This window comes from Heptranchias perlo, chromosome 6 (assembly GCF_035084215.1).
Source record: "Heptranchias perlo isolate sHepPer1 chromosome 6, sHepPer1.hap1, whole genome shotgun sequence".
Taxonomy (NCBI): Eukaryota; Metazoa; Chordata; class Chondrichthyes; order Hexanchiformes; family Hexanchidae; genus Heptranchias; species Heptranchias perlo.
In genome coordinates this window covers 85,548,834-85,565,934 of record NC_090330.1, presented here as the reverse complement: position 1 = coordinate 85,565,934, position 17,101 = coordinate 85,548,834, and the positions used below count along the sequence as shown (strand labels likewise).

Genomic DNA, 17,101 nt, shown 5'->3' with positions numbered 1-17,101 from the left:
GGAAATCTGGAATAATGGGTTTCACAGGCGTCCTTATGATTTTGATGTAAGGATGCCTTTAATTATTTTCTTCGATGGTTTCCTGCCCAACAGGCCTTCCTGATTGACAGGCTAGTCTCAGTCGGACGGGAGAAGAGGAAGAAAGAGGAATGCGAGTAGGTAAGTCTTAGATGGGGAAGGGATCATCGCGGGGGGGGCGGGTTCAGTCACAGGGTGGGGGGCTCAGTTATCGAGGGGGGCTCAGTCATCAGGGGGGCTCAGTCATTCGGCATTATCGGGGGGCTGAGTCATCAGGGGGCTGAGTCATCGGGGGGCAGCACATCAATCGGGCGAGATATACAACAGGGGCCAATCTGCTACTGCTTTCTATTCTCGCCAAAGTTGAATTTCACCCCCACCATCACCAACCATTTTTGTTGATTTTGATGTATGGTGTGTTTTGAGCTATATTCAGTATGGTTGAGGACTGTGAATCATATCTTGTTCTGTTATTGTTGGAAGCTTCTCGTCCAGTGAAACCAATTTGTTCTCGATTTTGTAGAGTATAATGAGTTTCCTTCTGGAAGATGGTGAGCAGACTGCCAAGTTAGAGATTAAAAGATCAAGGTAATCGCTACTGCAGAAGTTCTGTTCTGCTGGTTTTCATTTTAAATTCTGTCACTGCTGTAAGCATTTTATGTTGAGATTGAAGTCTGTGGTGTGGGCAATGTTAAAACAGCTTTCATTGATTGGTTATGAGGGTTTCTATAGTGCTGGGATATGGAGCGAGCTGTATTCTTTTGTTATTGGTATGACAGAAGGTCATAAGACAAAAGCACAGAGACAGGTACATGTCTCTGTAGCTTATTGTGTGCCTCAGGATAAAAAAAAGTGCCAATTTTTTTTTAAAATCCTGCAAATAAACTGTCAACCTATTTTCACAACTATATGATGAAATATATCTTAACTGTTTAAGGCAAAGTTACAGTGGTGGGAGTTAAATTACTATTTTAATGAAAAAATTGGAGACTATCCTTTTCCCCCTCTAATTGGCAACCTGCTTAAAAAAAAAATCACATTCCCAGAAATAGCACCTTTCAAAGTCACACATTCCTGTGAATTAAGAAATGTTTTGTTCTGAGGAATTTTGAGAGCTGTATCCACCAGAGAGAAGTAAATCAACTGAAGCCAGTACTGTGCATCTGCTGACAGACATGCAACACTGGTCTGTGCAGATCTAAAATATCTCGCTAAAAAGAGTGGGAGAAAGTAGCAGTTCAGCTTTTGAATGGTGCACATAATTAATCAACCAGGATAGAAAATATTGAAACTGTGGATTTACAGTAAGAGTTATTTCTAGCTCCAACTGCAGATGCTAAACTAAAGGGACGAGACGTAAAAGATAAAGTAGAATTTCATTTTAATACAAGTCTTGTCGAGTTACATTGTGCATCACTTATATGACAGATACACTTCCAAAAAGCAAATTAATATTATTCCACAACAGTACATGACACAATGGATCGAAGTACATTAATTCTGTAGTTGAGAAGTTATATCTCCTATATATATTTAATTTTTAAAGCACATGTCATGAATTGGAAATAAAAGAACAGTTTGGGATTAAGATTTCCTCCATATTGGAGCTACATTTTGATTTCGAAAGCACTTTGAAAATTAAAGATCCAACCAGTCGAGAAGAGCCTTAACAAAGCTTCCCAGCAAAAGCCATTCATAGCAACCCCCTCCCCCACAAATCCTGTGAAATCTTAACTTCTAAGAATGCATTGTCATTGACACAAGATTATATAAACAGAATTTATATAGAAGACATGAGATAGAGACAGTTTCCCTTCACAGTTAACGAAACTATTCTTTTCTCATCATTTATAAGCCAATTACAAGCAGAAGATCATGCTAAGAATCAAATACAATATTAGGTTATTGACACATTAAACAGATGTTAAGCTGAGAGTAATGGATAACTGCACAGCCAGCACAAGGCTAGCTAGAATTTTAAAATGTTCTCGGCCATGCTTATATGCAATTTTCTCTATTGCAATAGGGATAACAGATTAACAGCACTAATAGTTGGATCATAGTAGTGAACAATTGCAGGAACTAAGCTTCTTCAGTGTACATTTTGTTGGAAAACTCTGCATTTAACAAGGGTTCAAAGCCTCGATTCCTTCTTTGGTGCGTAATTATCATCACTAGTATAGGCAACAAGACGAGGCCCACAAAGACTCCAGTGAAGGCCACACCAAGTATGGTACCAAAGGGAATTTCAGGTTCTGTGGATTCCATGAAACAAGTTGATGTTCATAATCATAAAAATGAAGTCTTTAAAATTGCTGGATTATTCATCATTAGATGTAACAGAGTTGGGCCTAGAAATTAGGTCGCATAGCACTCATTTTTTAGATGCTACACAGCCTAAGTGCCCAAAATGGTGGGCAGGAAAAGCGTGCACACTTTCGACCGGAAGTGCGCCACCCGCCATATTGGGTAAGGACAAGCAAGAGGGATCTTTTATCCACGCCTGAAGCAGGCATTAGGTCCTTTTCATATGCAAATAAGGGACCTAACGCCTGCTTCATGTCCTCGCTGCAACATTGGTTTGTCCTAGCTGCACTCAAGGAAACCAAACCTGACGATCGCCTGCAAAAAAAAGTAAGCTACTTACCTGTAAAACACCATCCTGACCTCTGATCTCCTGACCCACCGAGGTCCCTGACCTCCAAGCCCTGGCCCCGACCTCCTCCCCCCCAATCTCCTCCCCTCACCCCGATCTCCCTCACACCTCCTCGACCCTGATCTCCAAGCTTCCCGACCTCCAATCGTTTCCCCCCAGGTTCCGACCCCTGATCTCCCCCGCATCCCCACCGGCCACGACCCCAACCTCCAGGCTCTTCGGCCTCTGATCGCTTTCCCAAGGACCTTCTGGAATTGGAGCCAAAGAAAAATCTCTCTTTTTAAACAGTGTAGCAAATCATTTTTTTTGCCTGAATTAGAAGAGTATTTCTGTACTGCTAGGCATGTATGTCACCCAAGATTTCTCATGAGGGGGTGGTGGTCACAACAGGTCAATTCCAAACACGATACCAACATCACTATTACTTATATGGGTTACTGTAGCTGTGAACAATGGGTAAACCCCCAGGGTTCAGTTGGCTGATATGAGTACATTCACTGATAAGCATCTTAGGCCATCAGTAAAGATTGCTTTCATTCGATAATGGTGAATTAACCATTCTGGGTTAATCAAATCATATTGCCTGCACACAGTTTGAAGGACAGGCAGCACTCACACACAGTCTTTTGCTGAGAGTGAGAATTTTAAAGTCTGAACAAGCTTAGCTTTGACGAGTTTAAGCTGGAGAGGTAAGCCCATATTTAGAGATAATGTAACTTGCATCTTTATTATTTTCATAACCTCACAAGTGTAGGAAACATGTTCTCATTGTGGAATACTATTTATTCATTTACCATTTTTGTAAATAAACTAACTAAATGTCTGAAAACTGCCTCATCTCGGTAGTGCTTATTCAGTGCGCCTTCCATAAAGAGGAAAATTCACATGGTGACGTTGTGTAATATTTCAGTAGCCAGCATATGGAGCAAAGGTTCTCTGTTATGATCCTTGGGTCATGTTATTGTTTAACTAGCTAATGGGCAGAAAAAGATGCTCTCTGGATCATAGGGGATATGAAGTCCACTTATGGGAGTGAACAATGATGCTGAACCCATGAGAATAGCTTGCATAAAAACCCTAAAATGTGACAAAGGGTTTCTGTATGATCTCACTGCGCAGCGCCTGAGGGATTGTCTTGTGCTCAAATGCCAGCTTTATTAGACTAGAGAATACCATAGGAGAGGATGAATATTACAATACATGGAGTTCAATCCTCATTTGAAGAAATATTCCTAAATCAATAATCCACATTTACTCAGCCATCCATTTCATAACAGTGCCTCAAGAAGCATCGTCCTCAGTTGGGCCTACTCAGAGTTCATGTTGGTCACATCAATAGTTTGTGCATTTGAATTCAGTTTTTTAAAAAAACTAAATAAAATCTGGAATAAAAACTGGTACCAGTAACAATAACCATGAAGCTGTTGGATTGTCATAAAAACCCAGCTAGTTCATTAATGTCCTTTAGGGAAGGAAACCTGCCATCCTTACCCAATCTGGTCTAAATGTGACTCCAGTCCCATACCAACATGGTTGACTCCTAACTGCCCTTTGACATGGCCTAGTCAGTTGTAGCAAACCACTCTCCAGTGGCTGGAGTCATACCTAGCACAAAGGAAGATGGTAGTGGTTGTTGGAGGCCAATCATCTCAGCCCCAGGACATTGCTGCAGGAGTTCCTTAGGGCATGTCCAAGGCCCAAAAATCTTCAGCAGCTTCATCAATGACCTTCCCTCCATCATAAGGTCAAAAGTGGGGATGTTTGCAGATGATTGCACAGTGTTCAGCTCTATTCGCAACCCCTCAAATAATGAAGCAGTCCGAGCCTGCATGCAGCAAGACCTGAACAACATCCAGGCTTGGGTTGATAAGTGACAAGTAACATTCGCTCCAGACAAGTGCCAGGCAATGACCACCTCCAACAAGAGAGAGTCTAACCACCTCCCCTTGACAGTCAGTGGCATTACCATTGCCAAATCCCCCACCATCAACATCCTGGGGGTCACCATTGACCAGAAACTTAACTGGACCAGCCATATAAATACTGTGGCTACAAGAGCAGGTCAGAGGCTGGGTATTCTGTGGCGAATGGCTCACCAGGATGTGATGGAATACTCTCCATTTGCCTGGATGAGTGCAACTCCAACAACACTCAAGGATCTCGACACCATCCAGGACAAAGCAGCCCACTTGATTGGCACCACATCCACCACCTTAAATATTCACTCCCTCCACCACCAGCGCACTGTGGCTGCAGTGTGTACCATCCACAGGATGGACAATAAATGCTGGCCTTGCCTGCGATGCCCACATCCCATGAATGAATTTTAAAAAATACAAAAAACAAAATTGGACAGACTACTTGGCTGCGACCCAGGCATCAGCACCGACAAATGCACACCCAGTCCAGTTGACCCTGCAAAGTCCTCCTCACTAACATCTGGGGTCTGGTGCCAAAATTGGGAGTGCTGACCCACAGACTAGTCAAGCAATATCCTGACATAGTCATACTCACAGAATCATACCTATCAGCCAACATCCCACACTCTTCCATCACCATCCCTGGATATGTCCTGTCCCACCGGCAGGACAGACCCACCAGAGGTGGGGCACAGTGCATACAGTCGGGTGGGAGTGGCCCTGGGAGTCCTCAACATTGATTCCGGACCCCATGAAATCTCATGACTTCAGGTCAAACATGGGCAAGGAAACTTCCTGCTGATCACAACCTATCGCCTTCCCTCAGCTGATGAATCAGTCCTTCTCCGTGTTGAGCACCACTTGGAGGAAACACTGAGGGTAGCAAGCACACAGAATATACTCTGGGTGGGGGACTTCAACGTGCATCATCAAGAGTAGCTCGGTAGTACCATTACTGATCGAGCTCGCCGTGTCATGAAGGACTTAACGGCCAGACTGGGCAGGAGGTGAGAGAACCAACACGAGAAAATAATCTACTTGACTTCGTCCTCAACAATCTAACCTGTCGCAGATGCAGGACAGTCCATGACAGTATTAGTAGGAGTGACCACCGCATTCCTTGTGGAGGGAGACCAAGTCCAGTCTTCACACTGAGGACACTCTCCATTGTGTCGTGTGGCACTACCACCGTGCTAAATGGGACAGTTTAAGATCATATCTAGCAGCTCAAAACTGAACATCAGTGAGACAATGATGTGGGCCATCAGCAGCAGCAGAATTGTATTCCACCATAATCTGTAACCTTGTGGCCTGGTTATTCCTCACTCCTCCATCACCATTAAGCCAGATGACTAACCCGGGTTCAATGAGGAGTGTAGAAGAGCATGCCAGGAGCAGCACCTGGAATACCTGAAAATGAGGTGCCAACCTGGTGATGCTACAACACAGGACTACATGCATACTATCAGCGGAAGCAGCATGCTATAGACAGAGCTAAATGATCCCACAACCAACAGACCTGGTCAAAGTTCTGCAGTCCTGCCACATGCAGTCATGAATGGTGGTGAACAATTAAACAACTATCGGGAGGAGGAGGCTCCGTGAACATCCCCATCCTCAACAATGGCAGAGCCCAGCACGTGAGTGCAAAAGACAAGACTGAAGCATTTGCAAGTTGATGATCCTTCTCGGCCTCCTCCTGATATCCTCACCATCACAGATACCAGTCTCCAGCCAATTCGATTCATTCCACATGATGTCAAGAAAAGGCTGAGTGGACTGGACACAGCAAAGAGAGCGTGTCCCAACAACATCCCGGCTGTAGTGCTGAAGTCCTGTGCTCTAGAACTAGCCGCGCCTCTAGCCAAGCTGTTCCAGTACAGTTACAACACTGGCATCTACCCAATAATGTGGAAAATTGCCCAGGTATGTCCTATCCAAAAAAGGCAGGACAAATCCAACCCGATCAAGTGCCATCCATCAGCCTACTCTCAATCATCAGCAAAGTGATAGCACTGTTGCCGACTTCTTCTATCAAGCAGCACTTACTCACCAATAACCTGCTCATCGATGCTCAGACTGGGTACTGTCAGGACCACTCAGCTCCAGACCTCATTACAGTTGTGGGGGAGGTCTGAAGATCATGGTGGGGGGTCGGTAGGCAGAGATCGCGGCAGGTTAGCTTGAGGAATCGGGGAGAAGGACTCCTGCTCCTCCTGGCCCACAAGCAGTACTGGAAAATCACTTACCCGCTGGATCGGGCAGCTCCCGCCTCCCTTCACCTGCCGTGTTTCCTGACCCTTGGAAACCTGGCCCGCAGCTGTTAAGTTCAAATGGCTGCCAAAATCTGAGGAACGCAGCCTCATTTAAATATTAAAATCACTGACCCGCCTCTCCAGAGTAGGTTTCTCAGCCACCCCTCAACCTGCCGTGGTGGGTTGGGGTCGGGTTACACATTTTTGACAATTTAACCCCCCACCCCGGCCCTTGCCCACCTATCATGGGGGGGGGGGGGGGGGGGGGTTAAAATTCCCTTCTAAGAATTGGTTTTCCATTTGAATTATGTCCCCTGCTGGACATTTATTATGGAGAAGATCACAGTGCAGACCATATTTCTCTTGGCTGGAAGAAGAATAATTAAATCATAGAAACATTTTACTTTTTAAACCTACCTGGTAATTCAACTGCATATGAATAGCCAAGATCACTTGAAGGTACAAATAGCTTCTCATTGGTTACAGGTGGGAAAAATGGCACCATGTTAAACTGCCTGTTGTGCCCAATAGGTGCCATCTCCTCAGGCCATGCGCCGATTGAAGGACTGTTTTGTTTCATCCACTCTTCAAAAATAGCATCAGTAAAGGCATGTAGCACCTATTAAAATGAAAAGATAGAAAGAGTGAATAATTCTTCCAATTGTAAGGTTACCTTCACTATACTTGTCAAGTTGCAAGCTTGAAAATCAGGCACATAGGCCAAAAGATCAGGGACAAATGGCAAAAACCATAGACACTTTATTTACTCTATAAATTAGTACGCAGTTCAGAATAGTGCTAGGTAGCTGCATCATTCGTTTCAGGCTGCTACTATGCTGCACTACCAGTCTGAAAACCTGTAGAGTGTAAACAGCAGTTGATAAGATCCAAGTTATGCTGCAGGCTACCCAGCTACAACTTGCACTATGCTTTTGAACATTATCAAAATGCAATTTAGCAAGCTATCTGACCTGCCGTACTGGCCTCCAGTCTTACACTGAGTCCCTTATGAGCCAGCGAAGTGACATTGCCCAGTGTGGAGAGGGTCTCCATCCCTTACAAGGCCAACCATGGTTTCCCAACTAAGTATCCCGGTCCCAGCTTTTTTTTGAGCAGTTCTGCTGGTTTCCCACTGGAGTTACAGCAGGGGTCCAACTGAAATGCTGAGAAAATCCAGCCCTGACGTATTCAGTGTTGACCCACAACTCTCGGGGTAGCTCTAACAACACACCTTTCTACACTAAAACCAATAAGATCAAGCCCTTTGATTCTGAAGTGATACATGCTAGTTCAACTGCCTCCAACAGTAGCAAAAGAGCTGATGCTATTATAAGCTTGATTCAAAGTCATAGTTTTGGGTTGTGACCCATGACAGCTGTCACTACAGGAGATGAAAAGTCTTAGAATGCAAGAAATAGCATTCTACTGTCTATCTAATTCTTTTTGGAGAGGTGTGTGTCGGTTTGTGGGGGGAAGTTATTAGATCTAATTTTGCAGATTTGCACTGGAACTGGTTATAAAATATTCAAATCCTGAATAATTAGCCGTTATTAATCTTGAATCCATTATTCATCATGCCCTAACACTGGATGTTCTTAACAAAGATGAAGCAGCAATTATGAATGACTAAAAGCACATTTTATAAGTCACAATGCAATGTATTAACTTCTACCAATGACAGAAGGAATAAAACTGAGTCAGGTTAGAGTGAGGCACACATTTTCCATGTTCAAGCCACCAATGTGGACAGAGAATAATGAACATCTGCAATTTTCCGATATATACTGCCAGTCTTTGAGGTTCCTGCATAATTTCAAAAAATGACCCCTACCCCAGAGACAGGACATGTATAACATGTATAACATTGGACAATGACCTCGGATTGCTCCAATATAATATTTTCACAGAATCATAGAAAGGTTACAGCACGAAAGGAGACCATTCGGCCCATCGAGTCCGTGTCTGTTCTATGCAAGAACAATCCAGCTAATCCCACTTCCCCACCCTTTCCCCGTATCCCTGCAATTTTTTTTCCTTTCAAGTACTTATCCAGTTCCCTCTTGAAGGCTACGATTGAATCTGCCTCCACCACCCCCGTGGGCAGTGCATTCCAGATCCTAACCACTCGCTGTGTAAAAAAAGTTTTTCCTCATGTCACCTTTGGTTCTTTTGCCAATCACCTTAAATTTATGTTCTCTGATTCTTGACCCTTCTGGGAACAGTTTCTCTCTATCTACTCTGTCTAGTCCCTTCATGATTTTGAATACCTCTATCAAATCTCCTCGCCACCGTTTCTGTTCCAAGGAGATCAACCCGAGCTTCTCCAATCTATCCACGAAACTAAAGTCCCTTATCCCTGGAATCATTCTAGTAAATCTCTTCTGCACCCTCTCTAATGCCTTCACATCTTTCCTGAAGTGCGGTCCTGAAGTGGTTGTGACCAAACCAGCGTTTTATAAAGGTTCATCATGACGTCCATACTTTTGTACTCTATGCCTCTATTTATAAAGCCCAGGATCCCGTATGCTTTTTAACCACTTTCTCAACCTGCCCTGCCACCTTCATTGATTTGTGCACATAAACCCCAAGATCTCTCTCTTCCTGTACCCCTTTAAGAGTTGTGCCCTCTAGTTTATATTGCCTCTCCTCGTTCGTCCCGCCAAAACGTATCACTTTGCATTTTTCTGCGTTAAATTTCATCTGCCACGTGTCCGCCCATGCCACCAGCCTGTCTATATCCTCTTGAAGTCTATCACTATCCTCCTCACTGTTCACTACCCTTCCAAGTTTTGTGTCATCTGCAAATTTTGAAATTGTGCCCTGTACACCCAAGTCCAAGTCATTAATATATATCAAGGAAAGCAGTGGTCCCAGCACTGACCCCTGGGGAACATCACTGTACACCTCCCTCCAGTCCGAAAAACGACCATTCACCATTACTCTGTTTCCTGTCCCTTAGCCAATTCTGTATCTATGTTGCTACTGCCCCCTTTATTCCATGGGCTGCAATCTTGATGATAAGCCCACTGTGCGCCACTTTATCTAACGTCTATTGAAAGTCCATATACACCACACCAACTGCATTGCCCTCATCTACCAAATCTGTTACCTCATCAAAAAACTCTTATCAGGTTAGTTAAACACAAGTTGCCTTTAACAAATCCGTGCTGGCTTTGCATCCTCGTCCAAGTGACTGTTAATTCTGTCCCGGATTATCGTTTCTAAAAGTTTCCCCACCACTGAGGTTAAACTGACTGGTCTATAGTTGCTGGGTTTATCCTTACACCCTTTTTTGAACACGGGTGTAACATTTGCAATTCTCCAGTCCTCTGGCACCAGCTCCGTATCTACAGATGTTTGGAAGATTATGGCCAGTACCTCTGCAATTTCCACCCTTAATTTCCTCAGCAACCTAGGATGCATCCCATCCGGACCGGGTGACTTATCTACTTTAAATACGGCTAGCCTTTCGAGTACCTCTTCTTTATCAATTTTTAGCCCATCCACTATCTCAACTATATCTTCCTTTACTAAGACTCTGGCAGCATCTTCTTCCTTGGTAAAGATAGATACAAAGTACTCATTTAGTACCTCAGCCATCCCCTCTGCCTCCATGAGTAGATCTCCTTTATAGTACCTAATTGGACCCACCCCTCATCTTACTACCCGTTTACTGTTTACGTGCCTGTAGAAGACATTTGGATTCTCTTTTATGTTGGCTGCCAGTCCATTCTCATACTCTCTCTTTGCCCCTCTTATTTCCTTTTTCACTTCCCCTCTGAACTTTCTGTATTCTGCCTGGTTCTCACTTGTGTTATCAACCTGACATCTGTCATACTCTTTGTTTTTCCGTTACCTTTTATGATTTATGTTTATAACACCTAAAAATGGAAGAAACTGCAAAGTTATCAATGCTAACCGTAACAGAATAGTATCTGCCTATCTGGATGTAATGTTCTTACATCGCAATTCTAATCCTACACTTACAGTAAAATGAAACTTTAACTACAATCTATTTCCTGTTAGTTATCACCAATTCTAACCCCATTTTCTACCTGAAACCTGTATAACATGTCAACGAGGACTTCCCTGCTTGCTCAACAAGATGACATGTCAGAAAAAGGAACAGACAGGAACTGGAAGAAGACTCAAAAATTACAAGTCCTTGACTCCCTTAGAGGTGACCACAATGGACATCCTCGCATACAAGAGCAGTGGGGGAGCATGAGATGGTCTTTCCTTAAGCTCAAGGCTAATATTATCCAGCACATGTCTCATTCCCACTCACTCCCACACAGGTATAAACACAACCATCAGACACGATGGGATAGATTTTGCCCCCGAGTGGTGTTCGGGCAGTCGGCTGCCTAATACTCCCAACAGGAGGCTCGGTCCATTTTGAGGGCCAGGCATCAATACCATACTGTTGGTGGGCTGTGGACAGAAAATAGGCACCCGGGGGCAGCCCACTGGCAGTGAGGCAGTGTGATATCGGGGGGCCCTGAGGCCGGCCCAGCCCAGCCCAGCCCCAGAAAAGGGTAGGTCCGGGGTGGGTGGGGTGAGGGTCAAAAGCCAGTGAGCACTCCTACTTCTCCCGGCCCCACAAAAATAAATAAAAACTTACCTGTATGTACATCATAGGACCCTGATTAGCATATTAAAAGGGCCTACTGCCTGACTCAGGCGGGCACTCCGGCTGCCTAGCAGTAGGCCCTGGCTAAGATAGGTACTGCCACCATCAGCAGGAAAAGGGCTGTCAGTCATTCCCCACCTTTATTGGGGCACTACCACCCCATTTCTACAGGGTGAGAGGCCTCAAAATCTCCCCCATTATCTTGTAAAATCACCTTTGATTGAAGGCATATCCTGGAGGCAGAATTCTGCCCTTGTAGCCCTGGCAGAGGAATCTGTCAGCAGTCCAGAAAGTAAAAGCACCTCATCACGCTCTCACCAACATTTTCAAGCACCAGCACAACTGTACACATCTTAAGGAATGGTTCGTGAGTTGGAGGAAATAGCTGTAGAGGAGCAAGTGGTGGTGGCAGAAAAGGAGCAGGAAGCTACTCCCAGAATAACAATATGGCTGTTATACTTTGGGAAATGCAGCAGTGTGATGAATTTGGACAGCTCTTGATGCTATTCAGTGGGAAAAGAGTTGAAAATACTGATCATTGCAGCAATCACCTGTTTGACATGTGTGAGCAGCACACTGGATGATACTGCAGATGATCCCTATGTTGACCTGGAAGGAAGTAGTGCTGATGACCTTGACAGCAGATGAGACAACCCTGCCATTGGATCCCTACTGACCCAGAGTCTGCAGAGGCAGTTGTCCTCAGTCCCTGCAGGTAGGTGTGAGAGGCCTTCAGATATTGTTGGTGGCATAATGACATGTATGGCTGGTCTGGCATCTGCCCTTTAAGAGTGTATATGGTGTATACGGACTTCCAAAAAGCGTTTCATAAAGCGCTACATAACAGGCTTGTCAGCATAGTTGACGCCCATGGAATAAAAGGACCAGTGGCAGCATGGATATGAAATTGGCTAAGTGACAGGAAACAGAGAGTAGTGGTGAACGGTTGTTTTTCAGACTGGAGGAAGGTATACAGTGGTGTTCCCCAGGGGTCGGTACCAGGACCACTGTTTTTCTTGATATATATTAATGACTTGGACTTGGGTGTACAGGGCACAATTTCAAAATTTGCAGATGACACAAAACTTGGAAGTGTAGTAAACAGTGAGGAGGATAGTGATAGACTTCAAGAGGACATAGACAGGCTGGTGGAATGGGCGAACACATGGCAGTTGAAATTTAACACAGAGAAGTGCGAAGTGATACATTTTGGTAGGAAGAACGAGGAGAGGCAATATAAACTAAAGGGTACAATTCTAAAGGGGGTGCAGGAACAGAGAGACCTGGGGGTATATGTGCACAAATCGTTGAAGGTGGCAGGGTAGGTTGAGAAAGCGGTTATAAAAGCCTACGGGAGCATGGGCTTTATAAATAGAGGCATTGAGTACTGAAGGAAGGAAATTATGATAAGACACTGGGTCGGCCACAACTGGAGTATTGTGTCCAATTCTGGGCACAGCACTTTAGGAAGGATGTGAAGGCCTTAGAGAGGTTGCAGAAAAGATTTACTAGAATGGTTCCAGGGATGAGGGACTTCAGTTACGTGGTTAGAATAGAGAAGCTGGGGTTGTTCTCCTTAGAGCAGAGAAGGTTGAGGGGAGATTTGATGGAGGTATTCAAAATCATGAGAGGTCGAGACAGAGTAGATAGAGAGAAACTGTTCCCATTGGCAGAAGGGTCAAGATCCAGAGGACACAGATTTAAGGTGATTGGCAAGAGAACCTAAGGTGATACAAGGAAAAACTTTTTTACACAGCGAGTGGTTATGATCTGGAATGCACTGCCTCTGAGGGGGTGGTGGAGGCAGATTCAATTGCGGCTTTCAAAAGGGCATTGGATCAGTACTTGAAGGGAAAAAGTTTGCAGGGCTACGGGGATAGGGCAGGGGAATGGGAGTAGCTGGATTGCTCTTGCAGAGAACCAGCATGCACTCGATGGGCCGAAAGGCCTCCTTCTGTGCTATAACCATTCTATGATTCTATGGTGCCCGCTGATCTTCCTGACATGCCTTTTGTGTTATCCAACTTCCAGCACAAAATATTATATTCAGGATCTTTGAAATCATTACCCATCAACTTGACTTGGCTACTGGTGCAAAACTCTGTAGCTTGCACTTAGATGCCATGTTCGTCCTGTGAAAGTTTGTATTGCAAGAGCCCCTTTCTCTCTGGTTGGTCTTGTAAATATTTCAATTACATTTAGATTTTTGGCTTTTTGTTTCGACATAAATATTCCTACATGAGCTGATACAAAAAAAAACAAATGTAATTTTTTTTTACAAACCAGCGCTACGTAGGTACAGGAAAACTGGAAATAAAAAAAATCCAAAAAATCATTTGCCCCTTTAAGAGTTCATTCACACATGGAGCTTCCATGATGCCCACTCCAGATAGGAAAAGAGAATGCTTAATTTAAATATATTTCAACATATTTTAATATTTAAATGAGCTTATGCATACTTTAGACTGACCGCAAAGAACAGTCAGAATATTGTATGCGAGGCAAATTATGCAGAGATCTTGCAAAAGAAATTCCCCGCCCGACTTCCTAGATCCTGCTCACCTGTTCCATACCAGGACCACTAGCTGTGCAGAATGGAAAATATAGGTTTTGAAAACAAAGGATTTCATCTAACTATTATTTTTTTCAACTTAAATGTTATGGATCATAAAAAGTTCACAAATTCCAGACATGTACAGAAAAGAACAAATAATGATTTTTTCTAACTCATGGATCAGAAACATTCTTAGTTAACCCCACCTCTTTTCTCTATCCTCCATGGTGGTGTGCTGGATTCTATTTTGAAAAACTGAAGTTTTTAGTAATTCCCTTCAGTGAAATGAATCTTCAACCATTTCAATTCTCACATGCACACCTTAAAGTTGTGAAACTGAAGGACACAATGACAAGTTTACAGCACTCCTATAGTAACACGGTAGGAGTAACAAACAAAAGCACAACTATTAAACTTCAGCTGTTAACAAGTAGCAGCGTAGTACAAGTGCACTGAGGATACAACCTTAAGGGAGAAAAATCATGCATTCTGAAGTGATCCATTTAATCCCTGCACAAATAAATGAACACAGCAGGACATTTGTTGCCATTGGCAAAGCAATAATTATATTGTAACTGATTGAGTTAAGGTAGGATGGTGCAGCAGGCTCAAGGGGCCATATGGCCTACTCCTGTTCCTATTTCTTATATGGAAGTCATAGCAATTATTTTAGGTGAGGTAAATACATACCACAAAAAGTGGATCGTTTGCTGCGGAGTGTGCAAAAGCACTTGTTCCACTCAAAAAAGAATGGACAAGGTTATGAAGACTCTGAATTTCACCAGAGACAATTTCACCATCTGGTGTATCAAATCCCTCAAGAGTATTTCTGAAAGAAAAACCAGGTTATTAGTCACAGTACGACATGACAATGCAAAGTTTGACAAATCTATAGACAGCAGGAATTCCCACTAACTCTAGGAGTGCTTAAATGAGCGATTTTGCTCAGGATTTAGTTTTCATCTAATGAACGGGGCGAAGAGGAAGAAGGGCTGGGCTATGCAAGACAATGGGCTCCACATTACAAAACTGCAGTGACACAGTAGGTCTTAGTTTTGCAAATCAAAACCTTGAAAATTGTTTTCAAGTAGCGTGCAGCTTTTCATTCATATCATAAGAAGTCTTTATAATGACATTAACTGGATTCCTACAATGCACCCAACCAATAATATAGTACTAGGGGTCTAAAGTGAGCTCTGAGTAGTAAGATTTAATATTGTCAGTCTCTAAAAGCATTCTTGTGCAAATTTTGTTGACAGGATCGGAGAATGAGTCTTTCTGAACAAAGTATTGTAAGTCTAGGGGCTAGCAATTTAGCTGGAGCTGCCTGAATTCTAACCTAAGCAACCTATTCATCACTCACTGATAATTCCTTTTACTTTCAAAACTTCAACTTTAACCCTTTCCCTCAGCTGGTCAACCACACTGAAATAATTTAATACCCAAGCTTCGTTGCAACAGAACACTTTTACTCTACGATATTTATTCCTGTACATTCAGAAAAATCTTATCTTCACAGAGCACAAATTGGAAACAGCCTTAAAAAAGCCATTTCAGAAAAACATTAATAGTTTGTGGCAGGTTAGCCCTTTGAAGACTGTGCTAGCATCAAAGGATTCAATATTAATATAATGCTTCTGGTTATTGCGAAGGATATCAAGCATGTAGAGCCACATTAAATTCCACTGAACATTCAGAAATCAGTGCAGGCACATCTGGTTCTCAGTTCTGTACATATTACAATGCATCTACACCTGTTTCTGTAAAGATCTTTAGGGAAGATTTTACTTTTTACTCTATGTATTGGTCAAATATTGGAAGCTCTTTGTTGGAGCGATGGTTTTAATGGTCATTATTTATAGACATCATACATCAACTATACCACTCCCATCTCCACCCTCCCCCCCCAACATGTACACACTAGGGTCAATTTTCCAATCATTAACGTACAATTTTCAACACAAAGTGATCGGTACTGATTGGAAAATGAGGGTGGAGATCCATCATGCCAAATCTCTACCTATTTTACACATCGCATGCCTTTTTGGTGGGATATTTGAGAACTGCAAGAAGCTGCTGCCAGAAACATATTGAATATTTAAATTAAGTTCCAAAGATGTTATTTTGACGTTCATGATATTTCCTGATGTTCGTACATGAATAACAGTGAATGATCTATCCAGGTGAGTAAAATGGGTATCCAGGATTGCTAAGGACTGACATTACATAAAGAGTTAGCTAAAGGGTCCAGTAAGAAGAGTCATTGAACAACATTCAGGCCATTTCTGCACCATTTTCTTCTTTTTTTTCTGTTGTCGCTTAGGTTTCTAGGAGCCTGTATTTTTGGAAGAAGACCAAAAGAGGCATCTGCTGGTACTCACACACCACAATCTATAACAGAGGTGCACATAGCTCCATTTGTTACAGGAGCAGTGCCTGAAAAGGCTGTGAGTTACAAGGGATGCTGTGAGATTTATGCCATATTATCCAAACAGGCCTGCAGCCAAACTCCTCCACAGGCACGGCATTGCCAATTGCTGTTAACGTCACACAGCCCTTAAATTTCATGCTTCAGGAATATTATAGGCTGCCATTGTGGACATCAGCAACATAAGTTGATCAGCTGCCCCCAGTTGTGTAAAGCAAGTGACCAAGGCACATGAGAAATTTCATCACCTTCTCCTTGGATAATCAACTACAGCATGAAAGGGCTGTGTAATTTAATAGTGGCAGGATTCCCAAAGATCTGAGAGTTATAGATTGCACCCATGTGGTCCTACATGTTTCTTCACCCAATGCCACTATCTACATGAATAAGAAAAGATTCTACTCTCTTAATGCTCAGCTTTTTCGCAACCATTAATGCTGCATTCTCCAAGTCAATGCTCACTTCTAGGCAGCTGTTTTGGCAGAGCAGGCAGGAGGGGCTGAATGGCCTACTCATGTTCCTATGTTCCTAGTATCCAAAGACATCAGGTAAACACAAGTATACACAAGTATACTGAGGTGTATGAAACCATCCAAGTAATTGCTAGAATGTTGAAGCAGCACTTCAGTTGCCTGAAT

The 17,101-nt window shown here is 43.2% G+C and overlaps 1 protein-coding gene across 1 annotated transcript in view; it reads right to left on the bottom strand.

Moving 5' to 3' along the window:
- Positions 1 to 2,100: 2,100 nt before the first annotated feature.
- The window catches only part of dct (dopachrome tautomerase), a 48,007-nt gene continuing 33,006 nt past the window's right edge, over positions 2,101 to 17,101 (bottom strand). Inside the window, 3 exon segments of the mRNA XM_067986719.1 lie at positions 2,101 to 2,273; positions 7,266 to 7,467; positions 14,726 to 14,864. Of these exon segments, the coding sequence (XP_067842820.1) occupies positions 2,101 to 2,273; positions 7,266 to 7,467; positions 14,726 to 14,864 (514 nt within the window).